The sequence below is a fragment of the Hipposideros armiger genome, unplaced genomic scaffold, assembly GCF_001890085.2.
Source record: "Hipposideros armiger isolate ML-2016 unplaced genomic scaffold, ASM189008v1 scaffold_226, whole genome shotgun sequence".
NCBI lineage: Eukaryota > Metazoa > Chordata > Mammalia > Chiroptera > Hipposideridae > Hipposideros > Hipposideros armiger.
The window spans coordinates 2,510,530-2,531,864 of record NW_017731576.1 but is presented as its reverse complement, the minus strand read 5'-3'; the positions used below and the strand labels follow the sequence as shown (position 1 = coordinate 2,531,864).

General features: G+C 36.7%; 1 protein-coding gene across 1 annotated transcript in view; it reads left to right on the top strand.

Annotated features, from left to right (window-relative positions):
• Positions 1 to 21,335, top strand: part of STAG1 (STAG1 cohesin complex component) — a 392,478-nt gene that overhangs the window by 85,604 nt on the left and 285,539 nt on the right. Inside the window, exons 2-3 of the mRNA XM_019654594.1 lie at positions 4,757 to 4,868; positions 12,355 to 12,457. Of these exons, the coding sequence (XP_019510139.1) occupies positions 4,840 to 4,868; positions 12,355 to 12,457 (132 nt within the window). The 5' untranslated portion in view covers positions 4,757 to 4,839. The remainder of the gene's footprint in view (positions 1 to 4,756; positions 4,869 to 12,354; positions 12,458 to 21,335) is intronic.

The following is a 21,335-nucleotide window of genomic DNA, read 5'->3' as shown; positions in this document are numbered from 1 at the left end:
TAAGTTTTGACTTAAAATTTATTATTTTAATTAAAAAAAATTTTATTGGAGAATTGGGGGAGGAACAGCGTTGGGGAATTGGGGAAGGGGAACAGACAAGTTGCTGTCCATTTTGTTCTTCAGTCTAGTTGTGGAGAACATCACTTCAGAGCCCATGTTGGTATTATGATCACTGTGCTCTTTCTGGCTGAGGCAGATCGGTCGTTGGCCATTGGACAGCCGCTCATGGCCCCTCTCGCTGGCTGCTGGCCACTCATGGTAGCTCACGGCAGCCCACTGCAGCAGGGGCTGTAGCCTATGCCGTCGCCGGCCACTCACAGCAGCCCAGCTCCAGGTCGAGCTGTTGTTCACCATCTTAGCTGTAGAGGGCGCAGCATCACTGACCCTTGTGGGATCTGAACCGGGGTCCTGCTGCTCAGAGCTGGCGTCCCAAGCCAACTCGTAAACAATGCGCCACTCAGCCAGCCCATTGAGTTAAAATTTATTTTGTCTGATATTAGCATAAGCATTCCAGCTCTGTTTAGGTTTCTATTTGCACAGAATCTCTGTTTTTTCTTGTTTTCAACCTAGTTGTGTATTTAAATCTAAAATGAATCTTTTGTAGATAGCATATAATTGGATGACCTTTTAAAAATCCATTTTGCCACTCTATCTCTTAACTAATGAATTTAATGTATTTGATTTAAGGTGATTACTAATAAGGAAGCACTTGACATTTTATTATTTGTTTTCTATGTCTTATGTCTTCTTTGTTGCTCAGTTGCCTCAACTGAGAAGACAACAAGTCCGTTGTGTTCTTTTGTATTTGTTCTTTTTCTAGTGAACTATTTTTATTTTCTGTATAGAGCAGTTTCTCAGTATATTCTTGGGATTGGATCCATGACCCCCTGAAGATTCCCAACTGTGGATTGAAAACACTGTTTTTGACCCACAGGTGGTTTAATCCAAGGATGCAAAACCTGCAGCTACAAAGGGCAGACTAGATTTTAAAACTATTTTTTGAGATCACCCTGGTGATCACAATTAACATTGTAAATTTATACTAATCTCGTTTGAATTGATAGTAACAGGTTTACTAATTTATAAAATTCTGTTTCTATCTCCATCCCTCTTCCTTATGTTATTGTGATAAATTATATCTTTATACATTGTGTGTCCATTAACATATGTATATAATTCTTTTATGTGTTTGTCTTTTAAATCACATAGGGAACAAGACTAATACCACAAACCTATAGGAAACCAAAAATAAAATAATATTGGTGTCTCTTATTTACCTGTGTAGTTACTTTTACTAGTGTTCTTTATTCTTCATATAGCTTTAAGATACTGTCTTGTGCTTTCATTTTTGGGTGAAGGACTCTCTTTAGCATTTTATTATAATGCTAAAGGTAATTTTATTATAATGCTAAGGGTAAGGCATTGTCTATCAACAGTCTTCCTCAGTTTTTGTTTTTCTAGGAATGTCTTAATTTCTCTGCCATTTTTGAGTGATAGTTTGCTGGATATGGAATTCTTGCTTGATAGTTTTCTTTCAGCACTTTAGGTATGCTATTCTACTGACTTCTAGCTTTCATGGTTTAGATGAGAAATGGGCTGTTAGTTTTACTGGGATTAATTGTATGTGACAAACCATTTCATTTTTTCTTCTTTTAAAGATTTTCACATTTTCTTTGACTCTTATAGTTTGATTATAGTTTGTGTCTGTGTGAATCTCTTTTGAGTTTATCCTCTTTGGAGTTTGTTGACCTTGACTGTGTAAATGTCTATATTTCATGAAAATTGGGGATTTTTCTGCCATTATTTAGATATAGTGTTCTACCCATTTCTATCTACTGGAATTGTATCTTGTTTTAGAAGCCTAAGTCCTCTGTGCGGACTTAACTCAGAGATGGCTTCTGTCAACTTCATTTTTGCTTGTTAATGGGCCATACTTTCCTGTTTCTTTGTATGCCTTGTGATTTTTTTGTTGTTAAATACTGGACATTTTGAATATTATAATGTGGTAATTCTGGACGCTGATTCTTCTCTTTCCTGTATTTAACTGTTATTACTTCTTGAGAGCTGCAGTCATCTGTTTAGTGACTTTTCCAAACTATATTTGCAAAGACTGTAACCCTTGTCATCTGTGTAACAAATTTTGTTATTTTGGTTGTCTGCAGTGATTTTAGAGTTCCTGAGTCAAAGAGAATTAAAAGGAAAAATGTTATCTCTTTAGTTTTTGCATACTGTTACTTAGCAAATACTTCAAAGGTTAGCTAAGCTGCCTACAGCTCTGCCCTAGTCTTCGACCTTGTGATTGCACAGAGCCTTAAGATCAGCTAGAGTTGCAAGCCTATGCTCCTCTCAGCTCTTTCTAAGTATGCATCCAGGTGTGGGCTTGTCTGTAGCACTCTGGATTTCCTAGTGTACATGATAGCCCTTTATAGTCCCTACAGTATCTTCCTCTTTAGCTTCCTTATTATGAGGATTTTCATATTGTTTGCTGTTTGTCTCATCCACTGTCTCTTTTCCCAGGTAGCTACTTGTAATATATGGCTTTAAATTCTTCTGAAAGATGACACCTAGGAAGCCCTTCAGAACACACAGCCACTATTTTTGAGAACAAGATCCATGTTTTATTCTGGCACTAGCACCAGCAAGCTGTACCAGGAACTTGATCAGCTGTCCCTATGAGCACCATTGAGCTGGGGGAGGGGACATAGTAGATAGGTAATTAAAATGACTACAGTGCTTTCTTAAAAAAAAAAAAAAAGACAAAATCAACTTTTATAGACATCTGGAATCTAATAAAAACAACAAAGAAAGGAGTGCTTAACTAAGAAAGAGTCTACTAAATTTTCTTTCCTTTTTTTTTTTTTTTTTTTTTTTGCCAGCCTAAGAGTTGCTTTATTGAGGGGCTTATTTTTGGAGCTGCTTCTTTATTTTCCATGACATCACTCCTTTCATTTTTGAAAGATTGTTATCATTGAATGTATAGTAATTCAGGGTTCACTTTGTTTTTTTATCTCTGCACTTGAAGGATGTTATTCTTCGTGTTTCAGTTTACGTAGTTACCAACAAAAAAGTCTGATGTATTTCTTGAGCTCCCTTTTGAATTTTCTCTTTAACTTTGGGTTTTAGAAATATTTATACTTGAGAGTATTCTGCTTGGGAGTTCTCTTCCATCTGTGTTTAATATGTTAAATTATTTTTGGAAAGATTCCTGTTATCAAATATTTATTCTGCTTTGTACTTTTTCTCTATTTTTAGAATTCCAATTGTACCTGTGTTATTCCATTTGATAGTGTATCATAGCTTATCTTGTATTTTTTTTTTTTAAATTGGGGAATTAGGGGAGGGGAACAGCATTGGGGAATCGGGGAAGGGGAACAGACAAGTTGCTGTCCTTTTGTTCTTCAGTCTAGTTGTGTAGGATTTCGCTTCACTGGCCCATGTTGGTATTATCGTTGCACTCTTCCTGGGTGAGGCAGATTGGTTGCCGGGCCCTGGACGGCCACTCACGGCGGTTCTTGGCAGCTCACGCCAGCTGCTGGCCGCTCACTCTGGCTGCCAGCCACTCGCGGTAGCTTTACAGCAGCGCAATGCAGCTCAACTGCAGCCGACGCTGTTGCTGGCAAGTCACTCACAGCAGCCCAGCTCCAGGTGGAGCTGTTGTTCACCATCTTAGCTGTAGTAGCTGTAGAGGGCGCAGTGTCACTGGCCCTAATGTGGGATCCGAACGGGGGCCCTGCTGCTCAGAGCTGGCGTCCCAAACCAACTCTTAACCAACGCGCCACTTGGCCGGCCCTTGTATGTTCTGTTTTGTTCCACTTTCACTGCTACTTTTTTTTTTTTTAATAGAGTTTATTTTTTAGTGAAGTTTTAGGTTCACAACAGAATTGATCAGAAGGTGGACAGATTCCCTCCTCTAACCCCTGTTCCCATATACATACAGTCTCCCCTACTATTCAAGTTCCCTGTGCCAGAGTAATACATCTGTTACAATCACCCAAAGTCCATAGTTTACATTAGGATTTACTCTTGATGATGTACGTTCTGTGGATTTTAACAAATACGTGATTTATATCTATATCCACCATTGTAGTATACAGAATAGTTTCACTGCCCAAAAGATTATCTGTGCCCAATTAGTCATCCCTCCTGCCCCCTAACCACTCATCCTTTTGTTGTCTCCAGTCTTGCCTTTTCCAGGATGGCATGAAATTGGAATCATTCAGTTTGCAACAGTGTCACATTTGCTTCTTTTACTTAGTAATATGCATTTGAGCTTCCTCCATGTCTTTTCATGGCTTGAGAACTTACTATTATTTTTTTTGTACCAAATAATATTCCAATGTCTGCAATTTGAAAGACAAAATACCACATGACATCACTTACATGTAGAATCTTAAAAAAATGTGGAACTTATAGAAACAGTATAAAAGTGATTGCTAGGGACTGGTGGGTGGGGGAAATAGAGGTTGGTGCAGATACACCAACTTTTGGTTATAGATGAATAGGGTCTGAGGACATAATGTATAACATGGTGACTATAGCTGATAACCCTGTAGTATATAATTGAAATTTGCTAAGAAACTAGAACTTAAATGTTCTTACCATAAATATGTGAGGTCATGGTTGTGTTAACTGGGGGGTTGGGGAAGCCCTTCACAATGTACAGGTATGTGAAAGAATCACATTGTACACTTTAAATATCTTACAGTTTTGTCAATTATACCTTAATAAATCTGGAATTTTTTTTTTTTATTAACAGGATTACCTTTGAGGTTATTTTTAAAGTTTTGAGTTGTACAGCACTTGCTTCTTTTGCTCCATTGTGGAAGGACCTCTGCAGCAATGATTACTTCAGAGTTACCAGTGTTACAGTAAGTATTGTAGTTTTCTTATTTTAAATGTGTATAATATTTTTCTATATCAGAGTGATTTCTTTAATGAGACTGCTCAAATATGGTCTCTGGTAATCAGGTAATATGTTTGAATTCAAAGAACTATTAAAGTGTATAATTACCATATCCATTTATGGCCCTTGGTTTTGTAATGTCAGTATGTTGTGTGGTATTGAACAAAAAATACCTTACTGTTCTTTATCAGGGGTCAGCAAACAATATAACTCATGGGCCCCATCTGGCATGCTACCTGTTTTTGTAAATAAAATGTTATTGTAACACCAGCCACATTTGTTTCTTTATGGATTGTTTATGATTGCTCTTGTGCTGCAAGCTGTGATAAAGGGTAGATTGCCTGCAAAGTATATGTGTTTTGTTTGGCCATTTACAGAAAAAGTTTGTAGACCCCTATCCTATATCACAAAGTTTCTCTAACATACCTTCCTCCTCCCCCTTGTTTCCCTGACATAGAGATTGTCGAGCCATTCTGGTTGCCAGAAGTAATATGGAAGACATACTAATTGGCACTTCTGGTGGTATCTTATTAGATTTGTTGGAGTTGTAGGACAGATGAACAACTGGGTCTTATTGTTGCGTTTTCTTCAAAATGTGATCAGTGTAATGGCCGATACTTTTTCTTTTATAGGTTTCATCAATATGTAAATTATGAATTTGCATACTGTGAACCTATGTGATAACAGTTTAGGTATAATGAAAGTGATCAACAGTTTACCCAATTACATGTTTTTACTGTCCTAGTTCATTTATGTACCTCTTTTCCAAGAGACTATAGACGGCTTTCAATTGGTCTCCTGGCTTTCTGTTTTTTCTCCAGAGCTCTGAGACAACAAAGCTGTCCAAACTACTTTGCTTGCTTGAAAATCCATTACGACCTATCATCTTTTCCCCTAAATATAGGAGATACAATTTAAGCTTTTTCTAGTTACTTACCTCAAGCCTCTTTATTAGTCCTTAACTTTAACATACTGTTGAGTTTGGAGGTCTCCACATAGTCTTTTCTTTTTTCTTTTCTTTTCCTTCCAGTCTTGTCTTTTCTACCCTACCCCACCCTACCCTACCCTACCCTACCCTACGTTCCCTTCTGTGGTCCTGTAGTGCTCTTTGCTTTCTTTGTAGCACCATAGTTAACATAGTATTTTATAACCCTATCTTACTGTTTCTGTCTAAACTGTGCACCTTTGTGCCTTGTTTTTGTATGGCTAGTTCCTAACACACTGCTGGGTATTAGGTAGCCTTTTAGTAAATATCTCTTTGATTAAATATGAAACAGAGGTTATATTTAAATAAATGTATCTAAAGAGAGGTAATATCGATGTGATAGTGCTTATTAACATCTGAGTAACTGAATTTTTTTTCCATAAAAGTGTAAACCTGTAATATGATTATGGGATTGGATAGTGGTAATCTGCAAGGTAGGTAAATAAACTTTGTTTCCAGTCTGTTGGCTGGAGATGGTACTCTTGGTTAAATTGAAATCTAAGTAGCATTTATTGAGGACATACAATTTTTTGAAGGTTTTACCAGACACATTAATAATGTATATTGTTTTGCTCACTCCATCCATCCATTCATTCATTCATCCATCCTTCCTGTGTTTGCATTGTGGAGGAAGGGAAACATACAAGGTCTGACAATTAAGTTCACAAACTTGTTGCAACGATGTTGCTAACCTTTTTTGATATCAGAGGGATTATTCATTATGAATTTGTACCAACTGGACAAAACACTTAATCAAGTTTACTATTTGGAAGTGCTGAAAAGGCTGTGTGGAAAAGCTAGATGTCCTGAACTTTTCACCAACAATTCATGGCCCTTGCATCATGACAATGCACCAGCTCACCCGGCACTGTCTGTGAGGGAGTTTTTAGCCAGTAAACAAATAACTGTATTGGAACACCCTCCTTACTCACCTGATCTGGCCCCCAATGATCTCTTTCTTTACCTGAAGATAAAGGAAATATTGAAAGGAAGACATTTTGATGACATTCAGGACATCAAGGGTAGTACGACAATAGGCCTGATGGCCATTCCAGAAAAAGAGTTCCAAAATTGCTTTGAAGGGTGGACCAGGCACTGGCGTGAGTGCATAGCTTCCCAAAGGGAGTACTTCAAAGGTGACTGTAGTGATATTCAGCATGAGGTATGTAGCACTTTTTCTAGGATGAGTTCGCAAACTTAATTGTCTGACATTGTTTGTCTCTTAGTATTTGTAAACGTCAGTCTATCATTTGTAAAGTGAAGATCATATATTAGAAATTAATCACTAAGGTCTCAAAAATAAACAAATCTTTTGATCTAGCGATTCTTAAAGTCTAATTTAATATTGATTTTTCTAATGCAGGCACTGGAAAGGTCACTGTAGTGAGTGACCTCATTATTTCTTGGCTTACTTAGGTATTATAAGTACCAATGAATTTGTGCTGTTTACTATTAGGCATTGTCAAATATTACCAATTAACATATGTTTATATATTCAACCATGTATTGTTTATCAAAGTATCCTAGGTTCTAGAAATAAAGAACATGTAGAAGAGACTTAATTCTTGTTGCCATGTAGATTATATATATAGGTATTAATCAAATAATTACAAATATATAGATCTAAGCTGCCTTTGGTGCTATGAAGGTAGATTAGAAGATTTCATGAGAATTTTAACACATGTCTTGATTTAATCTACTTTTCTCAGAAAGAGATAGTTGAGCTTAGTTGGAAGTGGAGGGAGGGTTTGGGGGAAGAAAAAGGGATCAAGGTATTATTTCCAGACTGAAGAAATGGCATGCGCAAAGACCCTGAGCAAGGAAGAATCGTGGTATGTTTGAGGGACTGAAATAAAGCTGTTCTCATTTTTTGAGGGTTGGTGATAGACAGTGGCATGAAATAAAGTTTGTGAATGGGGTGGGGCCATATCATGCTGGAACCTGCTAAAATCATATTAAGAACTTGAGCTTTACTTGTTTTGTTTTTTAAAGATTTTTATTGGGGAATTGGGGGATGGGAACAGCGCTAGGGAATTGGGGGAAGGGGAACAGACAAGTTGCTGTCCTTTTTGTTCTTCAGTCTCGTTGTGGAGGACGTTGCTTCACTGGCCCAAGCTGGCACCATCATTGTGCTCTTTCCGGGCGAGGCAGATCAGTCACCGGCTTCTGGATGGCCACTCACTGCGGCTGCTGGCCGCTCACAGTAGCCCATGGCAACCCACTGCAGCAGGGGTTGCAGCCTATGCCGTCGCTGGCGACTGACGGCAGCCCAGCTCCAGGTCGAGCTGTTGTTCAGCATCTTAGCTGCAGATGGCAGTGTCACTGGCCCTCATATGTGGGATCTGAACCGGGGTCCTCTGGTGTCCCAAGCCAGTTCTTAACCAATGCACCACTCGGCCGGCCCGAGCTTTTACTTTCTAGGAGCTGTAGGAAGCCACTGTATGATTTTCAGCATGGGAAAGGCATAAGGCATAAAGTTAGAAAATCTCTCTTAGTGCAGTATAGTGATTAGATTGGAAGGGGCAGTAGTAGAAGCAAAAAGACCTATTATGAGGAAGATGTTGCAGTGTCTAGGCCAGTGATGATGACAACTTGAACTAAAGTGACTACAGTGGAAATGGAGAGAGAGACAGAATTTAGAGAGTTTTAAGGAACAAAGAAATCATTTTTATAAGAGTTGATCTGATTCTTCCATTCTCTTAATTAATCTCCAGTAGTCTTATAAATGTGAACATTATCAGTTTACAGGGTTTGCATAGAGCAGTTGGTTGAAGTTTGAATTTGTATATCCTTTGACACCCAGCATTCTACTGTGTCTATCCACATTTGTTGATGTGTAATAAGAGTTAATGTACAAGGACAGTTGTTTCAGATCTGTTTGTAAATAGTGCAAAGATAGAGACATTGTTAAGTGCTTGACAGGAATACAGTTAAATAAATTTCATATATGTTTTGGAGTACCAAATAAGAATCCTATGTATTTGTATGGAAAATTTCTATTAAAATATTTTAAATTGAAACATAGGTATTGTTTTCTATTTATGTATATGTGTAGAAACATAAATATCTATGGAAAGGTATTGATCAAACTGTTAAATGTTTTTCTGCAAGTTGGGATTCAGAGTTAGGATGTGGTGAAGTGAAACTTTTCCTTGTGTTATGTCTTTTGTATTACTTGACATTAAAAAACAAAAATTTATGTATCGTATGTTCTAATAAACATGTAAACTAATTGGAATGTATTAGTTATTTATTGGGAATAGCTATCACCTTTTAAGCTGGCTGCAGTTGGCAGAATTAGGAAACCAATTGTATTTTTTTTCTTTGGTCAGTAAACTCTTTTTCAAGGATAAATTAGTTTCACTAATGGGTCACATATTATATGCTTTAACCAACCTGCTCCTGTAGTTGCCTAGAGATTTCTGTAAGCATCAAAAGCACTAGTGGATTCTGTTACACAAGAGAAATACAAAATATAATATTTGCATTCTAGTGTCCTGTCGTGGAAATATAGAATCCAAGTTTACCTTAATATCAAAGTAGACTTTGCCACTTACTAGGTGTGTGACTGTGGACAACAGTTTTCCATTTTCTCATTGGGAAAATCAGGATAATAATGTGTTTTCTTGCAGGGTTTTTGTACATGTTTATTATAGATAATGTATATAAACTGGCACATAATATATGTTAAACATAGTCTCTTTGAACTGTAGTGAGGAGAAAAAGCATTATGATTTATTCTTTAGTAGAGATGAGCAAAATCAACTAGATTGACGAACTACTGCTAGTGACTTAGATTCCTGTTTTAATAAATATTGGAAAACAGCCACATCCATTCATTTATGTATTGTCTCTAGCTGCATTCATGCTATGGTGCCAGAATTCAGTAGTAGAGATAGAGATCTTAAGACCCCCACAAGCCTAAAATATTAACTATGTAGCCCTTTGAAAAATGTTTCCTGGTTTCTGAACTAGATCAATATTATTTATAATTTTAGATACTAGATTACTCATGAAAATTTGCAAGCAGGAAGGTAAAGTGATATAAGAATGTTACTGGCAGCCGTGTGTAGAATGGCTTGGACCAGGGAACTAGAAACAGGGAGGTGAGATTAATTCAGGGAGTAGTGATTATTGTAATAATCATGGCAAGAATGGGAGATAGAATTATTATACTGATGAGAACTCAGTAGAACTTGTTAGCTGACAGCACAAGAAAAGGATTGATGTGATTCTAATAATTCGAGTAAGACAGGGTAATTTATTAAGACTAATAAATTTTATAACAACTTAAAGCACACACGTGCATTAACTTAACAAATCAGTTAAGTGGTATTGCCATGAGCAGAGAGCTAGAAATAAGTCAGTATTGGACTTAATTTTACATATGCTATTTGGTGCATTTGAGGTAGTATTCAAAAAAACATGTTACACATGTACTTAAAAATCTCGAATTACACATGGTCAGGCCTAATGATAATATATACTTAATATTGTAGAATTCAGTGAAGAAGTTCTTGTTCATACTATCTATACCTTTTCAGTGCCATACTGGAGGCAACTTCTACTGGCCTGGAGAGCTGAATATTAAATTTCCAGGAATTTTGTGACCCCAATTAAATACAATGTAGCAATTATGAAAAGTTTAATTATACAGACATATTAAAAATAAAAGTAATAAGTACTGTATTTCCCCATGTATAAGACACACCCTTTTTCGAAAAATTTGGGGTCTAAAAACTGGGTGTCTTATACAGTGGTTGTAGATTTTTTTTACTTGCATTTCCCGCAAGTGATGAGGAGTTGTATGAATTTTATGATGAATAAAACTTGTGTTCAATAACTTTATGTAATACATTTTTTTCAAATTTCTGGCCCCAAAATTAAGGTGCGTCTTATACATGGGCAAATATGGTACTCAAAATTCATCACTTTCTCATTACTTTACATATTTTCTGCTCTTGAGGTTTTTATTTACACCTATTGTTCCTGTATGGTGGAAATACTTTTTAGTGGTCTACTACTACTACTACTACTGCTACTACTACTACTCTGTTTGGAGATGTTACTTTGGTAGTTTGAAATTAGCTGTGGTAGGAATATTTACATTATGAAAATCAGCAAACACTGCAAATCAGGGGTCAGTTTATTGTTTTGTTACTTGTCTGTAGACTTAATAAGGTGATGGAGACATTGTTAATAAGGCAGATGAAAGGTGTATCAGGTCTGTAGCCATTACATTATGATAGCTCAAATAAATAAGGAAGTATTTTTCAGCATTTGAGAACTATTCAATTCAGTAAAGAAGTTGCTCACACCACTGAACAATGAGTTAAGTTTTCACAGATGTTTGTCATTTCACTTGCATTCTTTTTATTAACGTGAACAAAGGTATCAACTATTTTTGAAGTCAAAACTGTTTGTTCCTCAGTTGCAGCCTTACGTTATGTATGGATACAAGATTTTTGCAAAATTATCAAAATAATTTTATGTGAATCAGTGAGCCATATGGAATTTACAATAAAGAATATTATATATTTTATTGTATAAATTTTGTGCCATGCATTTATATCCATAACATTTCTAATAACTTATGTGCACGTGTATATATATGTATATTAAATATTTTATTTGGGGAAGGGAACAGCATTGGGGAATCGGGTAAGGGGAACAGACAAGTTGCTGTCCTTTTGTTCTTTAGTCTAGTTTTGGAGGACGTCGCTTCAGTGGCCCATGTTGGTATTATCATTGCGCTCTTCCCGGGTGAGGCAGATCGGTCGCCGGCCTCTGGACGGCCGCTCACTGCAGCTCTTGGCAGCTCACCCCAGCTGCCAGCCGCTCATGCTGGCTGCCGGCCACTCATGGTAGCTTTTTATGGCAGCCCATTGCAGCAGGGGCTGCAGCCTATGCCGTCGCTGATGACTCACGGCAGCCCAGCTCCAGGTTGAGCTGTTGTTCACTATCTTAGCTGTAGAGGACAGTGTCACTGGCCCTCATGTGGGATCTGAACCTGGGCCCTGCTGCTCAGAGCTGGTGTCCCAAGCTAGCTCTTAAACAATGCGCCACTCGGTCGGGCGCCATATATATTGTTTGAAGTGCCAGTTGTTAAACATTTACCTGCACTTCACTGACTTTTATGATTTTATAAAAGGAATACAATTCCTTCCAAAGTTTTATCTTTTCATATTGAAGAATTAGTCTTTTTCAGTTGTATTTTACACTTATATTTCGTATAGCAGCCGCCATCTCCACAGTTATTTCTTTCTCTTTATTTCTTTCTCTATTTGGGGGAATCATTTCACTCAGTGTTATGTGATATTACACAGGGTATATAACATTTTTTGATTTGCTAATGTAGAAGTATAAACCTAGTTGGCCATATAACAGGAGGTAAGGAAAGTAGTGGAACAAAACTTCATTGTATTTATGAATTAATTTGCTCACTAAAATATATCACGTTTTCTAGGGATTCAACTAATGAAACTACTGCTCATTCTGATGCTGGCAGCGAACTTGAAGAAACAGAGGTCAAAGGAAAAAGAAAAAGGGGTCGTCCTGGCCGACCTCCAGTATGTATTATGCTTGTCTTCTTTGTTCCTATAATGGTTATCAAGTAAAGGGGCTTGATATAAGCTGTTTGTTAATTCTAGTACTGTTAATACTTAAAAAAAAATTTTTTTTAGTGACACATTAAAGATTCTTATAACCTTCACTTAATAAATTGGCCTGGGTGTGATCAGAAAAAGGATATTGATTATATATAGTATCTTTCTTGCTGTCCATGCTTCTCTTGTAAATAAATGGTGGTCCATGTTGAAAGCATAGAGATGTGGGAATGAGGTGCAGTTAGTGATGACTTCCCTGCTTTTTAGATGTAACCCTGATATCCTATGACCTCCTAAGTGTGCACTTTGATAGTATTAGTCTGTGATTTGGGGCCAGCCTCAGAATATATTCTCAATGATACATGATTGAGAAGTTTTAGAAGAGCTCTAAGTTTCTTACTTTGAGGGATATCTGTGTATTCTGAATACAGTAGTCATTTAATTTAAGGCAGCATAACCTTTCAGAGACAATAGTATGAATGTGCCAATGGGTTAAGGCTTGTACTATTCTATACTCAACTTTTATGATGTGATTTGCTTATACCAATCTTTTTTCTATTTTATAAAAGTTCTTAATGGAATATTTCAGCCTCCTTTTATAGGAGGCATAACAGTATAATGAATTCGTCATGTAACCGTTACCCAGCTACAAGTAGTTACCAAGTTATGGTCAGTCTTGTTTTACCTCTCTACCTCTTTTTTCCTTCTCATGTTATTTTGAAGGTCATCCTAGACATCATTTCATCTGTAAATATTGGGTTATTGGAAAAGTCATGACATATTATTTCTATGTTTTTTGTTGCGAAAATGCGTCATGACTTTTCCAAAAACCCGGATATTTCAGAATTTATGTTTAAAAGATAAGTGCTTATTTTCTCTTTTTTTAAACATCACATGAATATCATTAGCATATCCCAAGATAACAATCTTCATTAACATCATCAAAAAACCACTTTAAAGTTCATAATCATTTCATAAATATTATCACTTTTTTTTCAAATTTGAATTTTATAATCTTTAATGGTATTGAATTTTTTTTTTAATTGGGGAACAGTGTGTTTTTCCAGGACCCCTCAGCTCGAGGTCAAGTAATTGTTTCAATCTAGTTTTGCAGGGCGTGGAGATTGAACCGGCAACCTTGGTATTATAAGCACTGCACTCTAACCAACTGAGCTAACAGGCCTCCCCAATATTATCACTTTTAAAATACAGTTTGTTGGTTTGAATCATGATGCAAATAGGACCTACCTGTTGTAATTGATAGTTATGTTATTTAAACCTGTTATTGTATAGATACATCCTTTTTAGTGACTGAAGGCTTTTTTTTATGTTATTGCTATTCCACCAGTATTAATCTGTTTGTCACAAATTTTAATTAGCTTCAGTGAAACTTCATACCCTTTACTTTTTCAGGACAATCTTAAAAAAAGATAAAAAGGATAGAAGGATGACTTCTACCATTTTTTTTTTACACTTTTATCCTCCTAAAGGAAAAAAATTATGGAGGAAAAGACATGCGTTATAATCACTCTTTATAATAAATCCTAATTTTGTAGAAGTATTTGGTAGTACAATATTTCTTACAAAAACATTTTGGGAAAAGTAAGAGTCTTGCAGTTAGAAGAAACTGGAGACAATTCTGATTCCCCTTATTGCTGTATAATTTTTCTGAGACTATAGGCAAATACATTGTTTTTGCTAGGATTTATGGGTTATAGATGCAAAATTAGAAATAAGACTAAACTTACTTGAGGGTAGAAGAATGAATTGCCTATATGAGTGCTTAGTTGAATTTGTTCACCAGTTGAAAATCTTTTTTTTTTTTTAAATTAAAGTTTATTGGGGTGACAGTGGTTAGTAAAGTTACATAGGTTTCAAGTGTACAATTCTGTAATACATCATCTATATATCAATCACATTGTGTGTTCACCACCCACAGTCAGCTCTCCTTGCATCACCATTTATTTGATCCCGTTTACCCTCATTTACCATCCCCTACCACCCTTACTCTGGTAACCACTAAACTATTGTCTATGTGTGTGAGTTTTTGTTTCTTTGTTTGTTTTGTTCCTTTGTTGCTTTCTTAACATGGTTCAGATTAGATGCTGTCTTCTTTAAGAAAGCTTTTATATGTTCATCCCATGTTTGTAAGAATTGAAAAAAAAAATGTTGACTAGAATAGGAAAGTAGTATTCTAGAGACTTGTGTTAGTTAGAATTTAGTCCACATTTTCACACTCATTAATTTACCTGTACTTCCACCTGACCCAGGCCCATGTCTTGATCTTGGAAACACCACCACTTCTCTGGCCTTTGCACTGAGCTGACACTTTTTATGTCACTTAATCCTCACACCAGTACTATAAAATAGGTCTTATATGCAGCTTATAGAGTAGAAAACAAAAATAGAAAGTGGTAATTTGCCACAGGCTTATTTGTTGTAGTATTATTCATAATAGTAAAAGATCCTGACTCCCAAACTCTTTCTCTTAAGAATGCCAAAATAACAAGCTATTAATTAATATTGAAAGGTATAATTATCAGAATGATCAGATTTGAGTTATGCTTCAGTACCTGTTCTGCAGATTGCTTGGACATTTTCTATCAGCTGCCTCCATTTTGAACAATTCCAATTTGTGATTGACATATTCTTTGTTTAGCTATTTTAATACTGTTGATGCTTTTTAAGAGAACATCATGGGTCTCTGGTTTTATTCACTTAAATCATACAAATGAAAATATAGTATAAGGACTTTCTGTTATGGGCAGTGTTGTTTTCCTTATTTCTAAGTTCTTAGGGGACGTCTCATTTTTTGGTATACTGTTATTTCAGAGACTTTTGTTTCTTATCAAATCACCCTTATTTTGCAGTTTTTCTGATTTATATGTGTTGTTATTGTAGCTCTCTACCCAAATAATTATTGATCTCTAAACAAACACTATATGTAGTATCATGTTTATGCTAACCTCATGATTGCATTAACAAATAGTGGACATCATTTTCTGTCTACACATACTACCTTGGTGATTACATCTAATCTCTTGACTTTAAAAATACCATCTCTAAGCTTATGTCACTTAGATTTATGTCTTCAGTCTGGACTCCAGACTTATGATCAGTAAGCATTTAAAGATCTTTGCTGAGCTCTAATAGATCGATGCTAGAGTGAGTGTGAATGTGGCCTGGCATTTTGTTGTAGGGGCCCAATCTAATGGCCTGGGATTCAAGGATGGGACTTCAGTCCCTGGGGTAAACTGATAATGGTAGGACAGGACTCTACCTCAAGAGGAACTGAATTACTGGCTAGATTACTCAGGCATTATTTACCTGTGAATTAAGGCAAAGACTCAATTCTTAAGATGGGATGACCTCAGAAAGTTTGAAACAAGTTTGAAATAGAAAATCATTCTTTTCTTTCATTTGAGAGCACCTTGGATCCTGTCCGAGAGTGAGATTACATCTGTAGGTGGCCTGACCTATGTGGCCAGAAAAGTATATGGAAGGGAGCCTGGCAAGTCGCAAATAATTAAAGCGTTATGTATGTATATTATTATTGTGACAATTCTTAATTTTTCAGTCCCCTCTACATCTCTGCCTATCCCCATACCCCCAAAACTAACATGATTTAAGTGGGATAAGCTTACTTTATATGTCTTTAGAGAGTAATTCTTTTCAGGACTGCAAAATTGTATTCTTTGAGTAAAAGCTAAAGATTGAGTATATCCTGTTGTATTATGATCTCCCTTCTTTCCTACTCTTTTATTAGGGACAGTCTTTCTGAACATTAGCTTTTTGGTTTGTCTTTCTTCCCTTTTACTGTATATTACTGTCTGGATCTGTACTAGGAAAATCACTCTTCTGATAATGGGGATAAAATATAGATAAACCCTAGATAAAATCAAATGGATTTTTATGTTTTTCTTTTTTGCCCTGTTTACAACCAATGCTAAAAGGCTCCCAGGTGTGAGAATTATGTTTTACATCCCCTTTGCACACAAACATTCCTACACATAGAGGCTTATTTGTTTTAGTATTATTTATAATACATAATAAGAGATTCAAAATAAAATAAATGTCCATCAACAGGTTAGTGGCTAAATAAATTAATGTACATCTATGGTGTAGAACTATATATAAGTAACATAAAAATATGATAGATACATGGAAATTATATAGGCATTTGGGTTATTTTCCAATTTTTTTTATTCTAGTGAAATGCACATAAGATTTAATCAACTTAACCATTTTAAGTGTACAGCTGAGTGGTGTTAAATGTATTCATAATATTGTGCAATCATCACTGCCATCCATCTTCATCTTCATCTTCTTCTTTTAATACCGAAGCTTTATACCTGTTAAACAATAACTCCTTATTTCCTTCTCCCCCCAGTCTCTGGCAACGACCATTCTACTTTCTGTCTTTATGATTTTGACTATGCACCTCATATAAATGTAATTATACAGTATTTACCTTTTTGTGACTAGTTTATTTCACTTAGCATAATGTCCTCAAGGTTCATCCCTGTTGTAGCATATGTCAGAATTTCCTTCCTTTTAAGTTGAATCATATTCCCAATGTATGTGATAGCACATTTGCTTATCCATATATGGATGGACACTTGGATTACTTCCAAGTTTTATCTATTGTGAATAATGTTGCAATGAATATGGATGTACAGATACCTTTTTGAGACCCTGCTTTCAGTTCTTTTGGGTGCATACCTATATAGGTAATGTTAGATCATGTGATAATTCTATTTTTAGTATTACGAGAAACTGCCAAACAGTTATCCACAATGGCTATACCATTTTACATTTCCATCCTATACAACAGTTCTAGTTTCTCTAAATCCTTGCCAAGACTTGTTTTCTTTTTTTGATAATAGCCATTTTAATAGGTGTGAAGTGGCATCTCATTGTAGTTTTGATTTGCATTTCCCTATTGATTACTGATGTTGAGCATCTTTTCATGTGCTTATTGGCCATTTGCCTGCCTTTGGAGAAATGTCTATTCAACTTTTACCCATTTTTGAATCTGTTGTTTGTTTTACTGTTGAGTTTTAGGAGTTCTTTACACATTTTGGATATTGATCCCTTATCAGATATATGATTTGCAAATATATTCCCCCATTCTGTGGGTTGCCTTTTTACTCTTTTTCCATTGAACGGTCTTGCCAAAAATAATTTGATCATATATGCAAGAGTTTATTTCTGGGCTCTCTATTACATCCCATAGGTCTTTATGTTTGACTTTATGTCAGCACCACACTGCTTTGTTGTTCCCGTGTTGTTGTTTATTCAAGATTGTTTTGGCTATTGAGATTCCCTATTTTAAATGGGTTTTTCTACTTCTGCAAAAAAAGGTCATTCGGATTTTGATAGAAATCGCATTGAATCTGTTGATCACTTTGGGCGGTATTGACATCTTAACAATATTGTCTTCCAATTCATGCAAATGGGATGGGTTTCCATTTATGTCTTTAGTATTTTTCATATGCATTTGTTTTTATTAATGTGTCTCTGGAAGGGCATAGAAATAAATAATATTGGTTTCCTCTTAGGAAAGATTGTGGCTTGAGGGCAGGGGTAGACAATTTTCATTGTAAAGTTGTGGGGTTTTTTTAAAGATTTTATTGGGGAATTGGGGGGAGGGGAACAGCGTTGGGGAATCCGGGAAGGGGAAGAGACAGGTAGATAAATTGCTGTTTTGTTCTTCAGTCTATTTGTGGAGCACGTCGCTTCACTGGCCCATGTTGGTATGATCATTGTGCTCTTTCCGGGTGAGGCAATCGATTGCCAGTCATTGGTCGGCTGCTCACAGCAGCTCCACGTAGCTCACACTGGCTACCAGCCGCTTACGCTGGCTGCCAGCCACTCATGTAGCTCACGGTAGCCCTCTGCAGCCCTGTTGCAGCTTACCCCGTCGCCGGCGACTCTTGGCAGCCCAGCTCCAGGTCGAGCTGTTGTTCATTATCTTAGCTGTAGAGGGCGAGTGTCACTGGCCCTCAATGTGGGATCCGAACCGCAGCCCTGCTGCTCAGAGCTGGCGCTCCTAAGCGAGCTCTTAACCAGCTGAGCCACTCGGCTGGCCCTTTGTTGTAAAGTTTAATCACCTTTTCAATTTTGAGCTATGTGAATGTATTACCTATTCAGTATAACATTTTCCCCCTCCCTTCTTCATACACAAATGCTTGCACACATGCACTCATGCATACATGCACACGCTACTAGGAAGATGCCTATTATTCCAAAGGATGAGCAGACAAACAAGACTTGTTAGGAGGAGCCAGGATTTAGAGTGTAGTTAAACAGGATGAATGCATGAAATGATTTTTTTAGGCAACTTTAAATTGATCAGTATAGCAGAATTGTGGTCCCCAAAGATGGATCTGGTGTGGTACAGGACTGGTACAGGACTGAACAGGTAGTAACTGATAGCCTTATTTGCCATGTCAATGAGTTTAGCCTTTAATTTGATGGTTGTGAAGGTCATTGATGATCAGAGGTTAAATAAGGAAGTGATGGGATTAGGTTTGTATTATAAGGATTATTGTGGTTATACTTGTAGTATTTAGAATAGAGTAGCATTGTCCAACAGAAATGTGATGTGAGCCAAATGTGCAATTTAATGTTTTGTAGTAAGTTTCGAGAAATGGGTAAAATTAAATTTAATAATTCAATTTATTTAACCTAATATATCAAATATATTACATTTCATGTAATCAGTATAAAATTATTGAGATATATGCTTTTTTTCATATTAAATCTTCACAGTCTTGTGGCTATTTTATGCTTCTGCACATCTCATTTTTAAAATGTTTTTATTGGGGAACAGCCATGGTCATTGGTTACACATTGCTTTCATGCTACAATGGCATAGTTGATTGACTCCTCTAGGGAGGGCGAAGCTCACAGTGGCCCATGTGGGGACTGAATTGGCAACCTTGGTGCTATCAGCACGATGTTCCAACCAACTGAGCTAACTGGTCACCCCTGCACATCTCATTTTTGACTAACCATATTTCAAGTGCGCAATTAGCTACAAGAGATTAGTGGCTGCCATGTTGGACAGTGCAAGTATAGAGAATTATTCATGGCCTAGTCAGGAGACAAAGTCATCACCAGTAATTTGAACAGAGAAATTGAATGTAAAAAATGATTAATTATTAAGAAGTTTTTAATAATTTGTCATTCAGGAATTGCAAATCTAGACATCAGCGAGATACTACTATACACCTATTAGAATGGCTAAATTCCAAAAACCTGACAATACCAATTTCCTGGAAAGGATGTGAAGCAAAAGGAGCTCTTATTCTTTGTTGGTGGGAAGGCAAAATGGTATAGACCCTTTGAAAGATAGTTTGGCAGTTTTGAACAAAGCTCAATAAACATAGTTTTACCATGTTATTCAATAATTGTCCTCTTAGGTGCTTACACAACTACTTTGAAAATTATGTCCACACAAAACCCTGTATGTGATTGTGTGTAGCAGTCTTATGCCTAATTGCCAAAAAACGGGTTACTTAATTATCCATCATTAGGTAAATGGGTAACAAAATGTGGCACATCCATACAGTGGAATATTATTTAGAAATAAAAAGAAATTAGCTATTCAGTCACTAAAATGCATGGATGAATCCTAAATGAATATTGTTAAAGTGAAAGACACCAGTCTGAAAAGGCTATATATATACAGTATAATTCCAACTACATGACTGTCTTTAAAAGACAAAACGGGGGTTGGCCGAGTGGCTCGTTGGTTAAGAGTTGGCTTGGGAGGCCAGCTCTGAGCAGGAGGGCCCCGGTTCGGATCCCACAGGAGGGCCAGTGACACTGGGCCCTCTACAGCTAAGATGGTGAACAACAGCTTGACCTGGAGCTGTACTGCCATGAGTCGCCAGTGACAGCATAGGCTGCAGTGGAACTACAGTGGGCTGCCATAAGCTACCGTGAGTGGCAGGCAGCAGATGTGAGCTGCCAAGAGCCGATATGAGTGGCTGTCCAGTGGCCAGCGACCGATCTGCCTCAGCCGGGAAGAGTGCAATGATAATACCAACATGGGCCAGTGAAGCGACGCCCTCCACAACTAGACTGAAGAACAAAAAGGACAACAACTTGTCTGTTCCCCTTCCCCAATTCTCCAACGCTGTTCCCATCCCTCAATTATCCAATCTTAAAAAAAAAAAAAAGACAAAACTGTAGTGATGATAAAAACAATTTAGTGTTTGCTAAGGGGAAATGGGAGGTTTGAATGGGTGAAGCACAGGGATTTTTTTTTAAAGTGGTGAAATTCTTTGATACTGGAATCGTGGATACATGACACTGTGCGTTTGTTAACACCCATTGAACTTTACAGAAAAAGAGTGAATTTTATGAATACAGATTGTTAAAATGTCATTTAGGAGGTTGTGGGGATATTGGAATGTAGAATGTAACAAAGCAGTTTTACTCGATTGTAAATGTTTGAAACAATGTCACTGAAGGGGGTAGGGAGGAAAGTTGCTGACTTGAAGTAACTTTGGAAATCAGTCTGTAAGACTAAAGTCAAAGAATAAGAATCTGTACATAGCGTAGATAAAATCTGTAATCTATAGTAGTTCATAAAGTTGTTTCTCAGGGAGTATGGTTTAACAGTTTTAATACTCTATATGTGTATACTGTTGTGAGCCAGGTTTCTCACTGTTGGAATGAGAATTTATTTATTTAAAGATTTTTATTGGGAAACTGGGGGATGGGAACAGTGCTGGGGAATTGGGGGAAAGGGAACAGACAAGTTGCTGTCCTTTTGTTCTTCAGTCTAGTTGTGGAGGACGTTGCTTCACTGGCCCAAGTTGGCACCAAT